The following is a 10,102-nucleotide window of genomic DNA, read 5'->3' as shown; positions in this document are numbered from 1 at the left end:
CCAATTGAAAAGCTTCCAGCTAGGAGGAGACACGCATCCAGAAAAACACCTTGAGCACACAGCTATCACCGTCTCCACAAACTCCTCTCCCAATTCACATAGTTTGTACTCTCTTAAGAAGTAAAATTAAAAAGAAACTGTTCTTTCTCTCAGCTACTCAGTAAAGTAAATAGTCAAAAACATCCACTGCACATATTTTTTCCTAAGCAGACCTTAAGACTCTGGTTTCTTTTTGCCCACAATAACAAGGTCAGATCCCCTCTCAGTAGGCTACATATTCCCAGCTAGGAATACGCACCCCAGAGAATGGGTGAGTGGCTGACTCCCCGGTCCTGCACAGTCCTCTCACATCACAGGAAGGTTCACAGACACACTTTCATCACTCCCCCGGTGGAAAAAAAACCCATCTCTTGGTTCATAATCTGTGGCAGACAGGTTGAGTGACATGGACCTGTTGGCACCACAGGGCAAAACAAAACATGAAAACCAGAATCTCCAGTGAAAAGAGATTGACCCTTGGGACAAACTCCCACACACATTTCTATACAGAGCTAAGAGAGCAGAATGCTTGAAAAAAAAAAAAAAAAAAGGCTAAGGGGAAGCGGTCCAGAAAGTGCAAGGAGTAGAGTCATAGATAATCAGTGCTTGCATTGTAAGCTAATTTTCTACTTTAGGATTTGATTCAGCCACCAGCATCACAAGTCACTGAGTTTCCCATTAAAAATAGATCTGGATATACACCTAGGGGAAACCTTGAATGTCTGCTTTACTGGAAATTTAGTTACCCTGCCATTTCTTCTTATTTTAAATCAGGGTGAAAGTATATTTGTAGATTTTCATATTTAAAAATGCTTGGATTTTTTTTTTTTTTATTTAATTGTGGGACACTTGTAACTGCATAAACTGCTAGTTATATGGCATAATACTTAAATGAATCATTTTTGTAATCAGTAAGATTATATACTGTCTGATGTTGGTTGAACTATCCACTGCTTTTTATTCAGAGTGTCTACAGTGTCATAGCAGTCCCAGAAGGAGAAACTGATTCAAGTGTCAAACTCTTGCAGTATGGCAAACAACAGAACTTTAAAAAAGATAACTTGTTCCCACTGGAAATTAAGACATCAAGAATAAAGTAAAATACTTGAAGTATTATACTGAATACTGTTATTGACATGGTGTAAAACATAGTAACAATAATATAAAAATCATATCCCTTTATGGGTCAAAATGAAGCTTCAGAACTCAGAAATGGAATCTGGGAAAATTCCAAAAGGAAGGATCTTGAAAAATGTCTACTTCAAAACTTCTTTGTCTGTTCTGAACCTTCATCATATTTTACAATTTTTTTTTTTTTTTTATTTCATCCTGTTTCACTTTTTATCCAAACTGTAACAAAAAAAGTCCAACGAGCTGCTATTTTGTAATGCATATTTGAACTGGCATTTCCTGAGCTTATGAAAAACAAAGCACTCCGTTTTACTTATATGAACAAAGATGCTCTATATCCCATGTATAAATATTAATTTTTTACAGTTCTCTGTGACGCAAGACAGCTTAAAACTCACAGCCAGGGAGGAGCTGCTGCTAACCTGCAGCATGTCACAAAACCATATTTTCAGGGATAATCATGTCTGCTGTCAGGGCACAGCAAGGACCAGATGGTCCATGAATGATGACAAACCAGGAGCAGAGCAGGATAACAAGGCAGGTGGGAGCAGCACCTTCCACCAAGGAGCCAGGGTGTGGAGTGGCAAATCCATGTGGTGATCAGGGTCAGACATCATCCAGTCCTCTCCGGGCTGTTCACAGTGATACAGGGCTCTCACCAACAATGGAGCTCCCCTTGGACTCAGCCCGCTAAATGCTTTACCTTTGCCAAGTCATCTCCTAGAAGGGGGATGCACATTTGGCCTTGACATCAATAATACAACAACACAGACTTAGCAGCTAAAGGTGCAGAATATAGTTCAATGAAATATGCATTTTATTTGAAGAAGTCATTCAAAACCATGAATGAGTGACTACATTAAAAAAACCCCAACACCAGACCCTGTTATTGTTGCCTTCTTAAAAAGCACCAACATGCCCCTTAATTAAGAATAAAATAAATAAGGGCGATGGGGAAATATTTATGAGGAAAAATCATCCATCAAAAAAAGTACAGCACATACGAGTAGTCTGGGAAACCTCAGTGCATGCTTGCCAGACATGTTCCAAAAGCTTCCATACAGCCACACAAAATGAGAAATTGTATTACAGTGCAGGTTTTAATGCACGTGGAAGATACCCCAAATAAAACTAATTTACCATTTGATTTTTTTCTAAAACAGTAACTCCAAATTCCACTGAAAGTAATGGAAGTCTTACCATGCGCATCAGCAGGCGTCACGCAGGCCAAGCACCACATGCAACATTGATTTCTGCCTCCAGCAAGGGTCCACCTATGGGGGTCAGCAACTGGAGGGTGAAAGAAATGATGAAGGGCTCATTCATTTCCAGCCCCTCCATCATTTCTTGCCCAGTTCCTTGCAGGGGTAAGATGTGCAGTCTTTACTCCTTGCAGGACAGGGGGAGACCGTACACACTAGCCTTGCTCCCCTTGCCCAAATAGTGAAATAAAGACTGTTGAAGACAACGTACAGGGCTCTAACAATACAGCTAATTTCCTTTCTCATATATCATGAGCTGCAAAAATATATCCTGAAGAACATGAAAACCGGGGGAAATAAATGTTTTTTCCATTGACTTTATTTTTCATCTTAAATTTTAACAGAAATTGAGACTGCTTAAATGCTCTACACATCAAGGCAATCTTTATAAACATCATGTGACTTCCAGCTAAAATAGGAGAATCTGGCATCTGAAAAAGCTTCCCACCTCCTCAAAAGGCCTCTTTTCATGTTTCTGAAGGAAATCGAACATTACAACAGAGACTTTCAAAACCTGGGTGAAAAATAAAGTTAGCAACTTCAGGACATACATAATGATGGAGCTCCAGATATCTGTAACTCAGGTTTGGACTGTTTTAATATAGCTACAATGATTCAACAAAAGTACGTTGGAGATTTAAATGGTTTCTGAGGATTTCTATAGCAGGCAGAAAACAATCATAATATTCAAAAGGTGCTATTCTAAACAAATTGCTTCAGTGGAATTGTTACCTCCCTGCAAATTCTGTAAAGAGTCTTTGAATATTACTGTAGAGCCATTATTCGCATCATTTCATAGATTTCAATATATAGTTGGAAGAACACCTAACATATAGGAATCATACCTACCTTTATTAGAAAGAAAGTAAAGCAATCAAAGGTCCGTTCATTTCTTAGAGTGACTGCTCTGGAGCTGGGCCAATATTCAAATATTATAGGAATTTACTACTGATGTTCAAAATTAATAGCAAATATATATATATATATATATATAAAATGCATTCACACTCACAGAGTAACTATAGTAAGCAAAATGGTTTGTTTTCTTAGGTATGTAATAATAGCATTGCATCAAATATTGTCAGACTCTGTAGATATAAACAGAATTTTATGGCCATCGATTGTTTATATACCATAGCACTGTAGAGTTGATGAGCGGGTCTTGCCTCGTGGTAGTGAAATCTCTGGGACCACTGCCACATCCACTGTGGATATCCTGTAGACCAATCTCCCATAATGATCAGATATGTATTTTTATAACTATGTTATACAAAGGATAATTTCTCCTTAAAAATCATCTTAAACCACTGTGTAAGATATTCCTTAAAAAACACAGTCAGAGATTTTGCAGTTGTCTTTCTATGCCTAGCAGCAAGGTAAGATATGCAACTGGCTCTTAGGAAGATCCAAAGTAATTCATCGTTACCTTTGTGAAAATATGTTGTTGTTTTTTAAAATACGCATCATATTTTCCATCACATGCAATTGTAAATTGGGTACATAAATTATTTGTGCAAAATTATTTATTAATGCTATATACATAATCAGGAAAATTTTGGAAACTTCTGCTGTTTTTCAGGGGGTCATCCTTACAAACTGAGTAAACATGTAAGCTGTTTTCCTACCAAAGGGAACTACTAGCTAAACTGGTTTGATGAGATTCATTGTCTATTTATGAAGTCTGCCTTAAATCGTGAAAGGCTGGTATTCTGTTTGTTTTGTAACAAGATGCACCAAGATCATCTTATACAAATGTGGAACGTGCTTACTCTGAGAAATTATTTGGGTTCTGAAATAGTTCATGCACTGAATCATGTTCAGCTAAAGAATTCAGAAAACCAAAACCTTACTTTTACCTTTAGTCAACCCCAAAACAAAACACCCATCTAGCTGGGATCCTTCTTTCAGTCCTAAATTATAAGAACTTTGTCCTCCCGCAGCACTAAAAAGCACTAAAATTCAGTTTACTTAAGTGCCTCCTTGTCATACATCTGTAAATACACATTACAAAATTGGTAGGACTCCTTATTTGTTGATTTGCTTTTGCAGTTTAAAAAAAAAAAGTTGTAATACCTTCATATCCAAAAAACTTACAGTAATATTTGTACTTAACTACAGTATACAAAATATTTGCTGAAATATCCCTATAGCACTACAAGCAATTAACATTTATAACTAAAAATTTTGTTAAGCTAAAATATCAGGAATCTACTTCTTCAGAAATAATCATTCCATCAACTAGAGGCCAAATTCTGCCTTCCCTTACAGCCACACAATTGCATTTGTTACCTGTTGTCAGAGCAGAATTTAGCCCCAAACCACATTTTTATCTAAATACATATATTTTCCTACAGAAAAACCAAGCTATATCTTATCACTTCTCTTCCCTTCTGAAGGGTAAATACTGATATTTGAAATACCTAAATTGTATTTACAGCTGTACAACACTGATGCCACATACTTGCAAAATACCACTTGTACTCTATTACCATGGCGTAACTTGTACAATCTGCTTAAAAACTTGTCTTAATATAAAGAAAGAGCAGACAAGCTTAGACATTTTCTTTGTCAAATTCACAGACAAAATACATGGTAATATGACATGCAACATCATTCCATCCTCCAGATGCCACCATCTCCACACAGTCCTCTTCATCATAAGCATTGTTGGGCTCCCCACTGCGCCATTTGTTGAAGGTCTGCATGGGCGATCTGTCAGAATAGACAAAATTTCCCTCTTTCTCTAGGTCGTTAATCCCAATGAAAACTCTGGTTAGCCCAGCTTGGTTGATGTACGAGGCAATCAGATTGTTGGCAGTCTCATCCTTGGGCATGCTCAGCGTTCCTCCTCTTCCATGGCAGTAGAGTTGGGCTTCCTTGTATCTTTTCTCTTCCTTCACCAGCAGATATATCTTATTATCTGTCTCACGCACACCAGCAACAGCTGCGGGGGAGGGCAGTGCTGAAAAGTGAGCACTCGCATTTCTATAAACCAAGTTACTGTACACCCCAAAATAGCTTCACAAGTCAGATGCGGAACAGTGACGTTTTCTATGAGCAATTACACTGGTAAAATGAGGGAACAAGAAAGGAAAATATTTATATAAAATTAACCTACCATTTTTTATGAATTTTAGTTCTGTCATCAGCTGGGCCACTTGGATATCCATTTCACCAATAGCCTTCCTTAGCTGGCTGCACTCACAGGGGATGCCTGTGAAATGATACAGACACACCAAAATCAAAAAGGTATCTAATTTCAATAATTATGTAAACAAAAGGTCCTGCCCGGCAGCCCTGAAGAGGGCTGTCTGGCAAATAACAGACAGAAACCTAGAGCCTTTGCTACCCTGCACCATTGCATGGTTCTCATGAGTGCCCTGGCCTATCCAGAACAGCTCAGTTCATGTCCCATGAAGCTTCAGCCTTGCGTGATTAGTGCTAACCTAAACACAGACAGATATTCCCTTCAAAAAAAGATACAGATTTTTTTAAAACAAAAAACATTTGTCAAAATTTTTCATTTTGAGTAAAATTATTCTCTTCAGTCTTCTCCAAAGAGTACATTTTCCACAATAAAAATCTGCACAGCACATTGTTTGCCTGTTCCTCAGGAGGAACATAACACTGTAGATCCAAAAGGCTAATGTTCCAAACATGTAAAGCGCATAATTACCTGCAAAATGTAGTTCTGTACTTTTGAAAGTACAGAATTTACAGTACTTCTTCTAATAATAGACAATAGAAAACCATCTATTAACCCAAATCTGTATTAGTTTGACAAAGATAATCTGAATGAGAATACTAAAAGGATAATTGTTGTATCTGTGAGCTCAAATTTCAAAACAAGGATAAATTCCAGTTTCCAGTTCTGTGTGTAATTATTCAAATCTGCATTTGACCACCCAATTAGTCAGTTTAGCTGTCTAAGTCAGCCTAAGCCTAGGGTACTTATACCGCAAAACTGTGCTTGATGACTAGGTATATGGTACTCTGGCTCAAGAATTAGAGTGACAGATTACCTTCTTATGAGAAAAGTAATTGCTGTACCTCACCTTTGAAAGAACAAATTGGGTAAAATCTGAATCTGCTACTTTTGTACGGCTTACACTTCTTACACTAGGCTTTGACATTTTTCTCTGGAAGATCTGTATTCCTGGTAATCTCCTGCTTCTATAACAATAATCCATGGAGGGCCAGGCACTTCCAACTTTTTGTTGGCTGGAAGCCAGAGTGTGATATGCATACGTGTCCCTTGGCAATGGTGATGAATGATACGGACAGTTGCACTTTAGTTCCTGCTAGTCTTCAGGAGTGATTATACCTCCGATAAACTCTGAGACATTGCTTCAACAAATACACTACAAGTCCAGCAACTACTGCACCTTCAATAATTCTAAGTAATTTGAAAATATTGCAGTGAAATATTACAGTGCCTATACAAATATTACTCATTATTTCTCCCAGTATGTAAACAGACATGTATTGTTGGTGATAATGCATGCACCTCGTAAAATCCTTCACATACACAAGGTGTGTCATGGATTACCTGGGTCACCATTAGGACCTGGTGGTCCTATGTCACCATTATCTCCTTTTTCACCTAAAGACAGGAAAAAGAATGTAAATCTAAGGCAGCTTTTTTGGTCAACAGTTCATTTAGCACATACTTATTTTTTCTGTTGTAACATTCAAATGTGGAAAGTAGAAATATGCCCAAGGAAAAACAAAGATTTTTCTGTCCTAGGTGTTCCACAACAGAGGCCAACCAAAGCTGTGAAACTTGAACACAAAGAACATGTACCAATATCCATTTTTTGACATTCATGAACTTCACAGAACCAGTAAGTTCAAACACTGCAGAGGGAAAAGGGCTGGATACGCTATGCTGGTGCCTAGATCTAGATTCATAACCTAGATGCTTAAGTAAACATTGGTTCAAATGACTTAAAGTCACACAGGAAGCCTATGGAGTATGCAAGATCAGAATTCAAGTCTTCTGGCTCTTAAAATTTGCCAGAATACAGTGCATTTTCCCATCTACTTCTTGTAACTGTCCACACTTGTGTGATGGTGCACGAAGTTCTTTACTGAGCCTTAAACCAGGATTCTCACCCCGTTTTAAGGCTAAATATACTGCTGTCAGAGCGAAAGGTAACTGGCTGAGAGATCTCAGTCATCTGGCTGACTACAGCGTGAGAAACTCCCTATTATAGTAACCTCTGAGACTTATTTTTCAAGCCCTGTATTTTTCTCAACCATAAAAGATCACAGATTTTCCAACTGAAACATAAATGGAAAAACAACTTAACTAAGCGTACCTTTTGAACCAATAGGACCGATTTTTCCATGCCGTCCCATGCTGCCTTTCTGTCCTTTGTCCCCCATTTCTCCTACACGTAACAGAAAGACAAAAGACACAATGTAGTCTGATTCATTCAGATTCTAGTACAGATGGATCAATGGATTAAAGCTATCACAGAGCTGAGAAGACCTAAAGGATCCAAGACAGATCCAAGCACAACTGACAGTTTCATCTAACACAGTAGCTCCACAGTGAGGGCTGAATTTGGGCTTAATGGCTTATTTATACAACATAGACACTGTGGAAGCAGTCACATGCTCATTTTTTGCTCTTGCATTTGAAGATTACATTAATAAAAAATGAAAATTAATGGAAATCTTACATAAACATTTATACATATATATATATACGGGCACATGCACATGTTGATAAAAAGTCTGACTCAAGCCAGCAATGTAGAATTTTAAAGACAGTTCTACAGAATACCTCAAAGTGCGGTTGTAGCAAAGCAGCTGCTAAAAAATCACATTACTTAGCTGTGTTTTTACAAGTAAAAGGCAACTATCCACCTCCTAAGGTCAATTGACATTGCCAACAAATCTGCATGAACCAGCCAGTCACCTATCTGTCTTCATGAGGCATACCCAGAAATCTAATATAAGACAGCTTGATTCACTTGCTTTGTCTGACTTTGACCTCTTTTCTATTAGTTGTACTTTCCTGTGTGATGCAAAGTGAATATTAGAATGGCTTCAGGGGAAAACGAATTTGCACTAGAACAAGGCAGTTTCTTTTTCATCCCTGTCTTCACAAACCAAGCTGAAGCACTGCTAATAAAATGTGTGTCACAGTCCAAGTATAGATGTCACTTAATAAAACAGATAAAGCATGCCTGTTACATCATATGCTTTTTCTGGATGACATTTCTCAAACATTACGAAAAATAATTATCTTAATGGTGTGAACCTGAGAGAGCTTTAGCCTGTAATAGCAAAGCCTCATTCAACCCCATGTCTACAGAGCTCATCTACAAGTTTAGAAGATAAGCAGTTGAAACGAATAAGCACTAGTCACCTAATATAGTAAATACATGAGGTTTACACATGGCTGAAGGTTTTCGCTTAAACTAAGCTATTTATAGTCAATAAAGTCTACATAGTCCAAACTTGTCAGATTATTATTTCTAAATGATACTTCGGTTATGGTATTGGTTTAAAGATTTCCTGATTTGTTTTAGGTAGACTTTCTGAGACTTACGAAGTGAGACCTGTTGTATCATTACACTCACTATGCAGTGAATGCGGCAGAATTTGCCTGATGCTGCAGCCCCTATGGCACAAGGAGCCTCAGGAAACAGTATCACATCTCAGTGTACATTGGTGATACCCTTTTTTGGGTGCAACACCGGAGCAAACTAATGCTCTCCCATCAGATTTAGGACTCTTTGTATCATAATTTCAAGGAGAAATGTGGCCTGGTGGCAGGGCAGCCGTACAGCTACATCATATAAGATAGGCTTCACACTGTACCATACAGTGTTAATGGAAAGCAGGTACGGAGGGACTACAGGGACGAGAAGCCAAATGCTTTCTGAGACTCCCATCCTGCAGAAACCCAAAACGAGGCTGCTTTAGGCAATAGTGATGCAGTATTTTCAATGATTGTTGAAAAGATTGTTTCCTTCCTCAAAGTAACAATTGTTATGCACTGTTCAGCTACACAGGAGCAAGGAATCAATAAGATAAGTTAGGAGGAAAATCTACCAAAGGGATCCAGCAACTAAACTTGTGTAAATTGTCATAGTTCAGTGTCAGTTGTGGATCTATGACAACTGAAGATCTGTTGCCCTCTGTTGTTACTACAACTGGACAAACAGTCACAAGTTTCCCCGATGTATTTTTAAGAGCCAGATAATTTTAAGATCCATTTCATTATTACCTTTAACTTAAAAGTGCAATCAGTAGCAAGTTTCAGAATATAAACTGATCACCACTGGGCCAAGAGATGTCCTCTACATTACTCCATGAAGTCTCAAGTAACTGTCACTTGATGGCATGAGTCAAAAAGAAATAATTTCCTCTGAACTGAGAAAAGCCGAATGTGTATGGCTTTTTGGTCTAATTAATTACTGGCAAATCTTACAATCGATGGTTTTCCTTTGTTTCCAACAAGGATCAAATTCAGTCACTACTGGACATGGACTCAAATAGGAAATTTTACCAGAAACCAAAAATATTTTTCTCTTATGCTTTATATTCTGATTGGAAGAATGGAAGTAATCCCTTCAGCTAGCTGAAGTTCTACTTTCTAGAATTTAGCCTCACTTTCACAACAGATTCGTGTCTGATGCAAATCCTTTGGGCTG

General features: G+C 37.9%; 1 protein-coding gene across 3 annotated transcripts in view; it reads right to left on the bottom strand.

Annotated features, from left to right (window-relative positions):
* Positions 1-2,733: 2,733 nt before the first annotated feature.
* Positions 2,734-10,102, bottom strand: part of COLEC11 (collectin subfamily member 11) — a 48,916-nt gene continuing 41,547 nt past the window's right edge. For 2 of the 3 annotated variants that reach the window (XM_080387828.1, XM_080387829.1), the window contains exons 4-7: positions 7,754-7,825; positions 6,982-7,035; positions 5,551-5,646; positions 2,734-5,394 (exon numbers count right to left, since the gene is read on the bottom strand). In XM_080387828.1, coding sequence (XP_080243954.1) covers positions 4,985-5,394; positions 5,551-5,646; positions 6,982-7,035; positions 7,754-7,825 — 632 coding nt within the window. In that variant the 3' untranslated portion in view covers positions 2,734-4,984. The remainder of the gene's footprint in view (positions 5,395-5,550; positions 5,647-6,981; positions 7,036-7,753; positions 7,826-10,102) is intronic. The other variant, XM_080387830.1, reaches the window with a different exon arrangement.

Source organism: Falco punctatus (genome assembly GCF_963210335.1).
Source record: "Falco punctatus genome assembly, chromosome: 5".
In the NCBI taxonomy this organism is placed as follows: domain Eukaryota; kingdom Metazoa; phylum Chordata; class Aves; order Falconiformes; family Falconidae; genus Falco; species Falco punctatus.
Note: the sequence above shows the minus strand (reverse complement) of the source record. Positions and strands in the feature narration are given on the sequence as shown.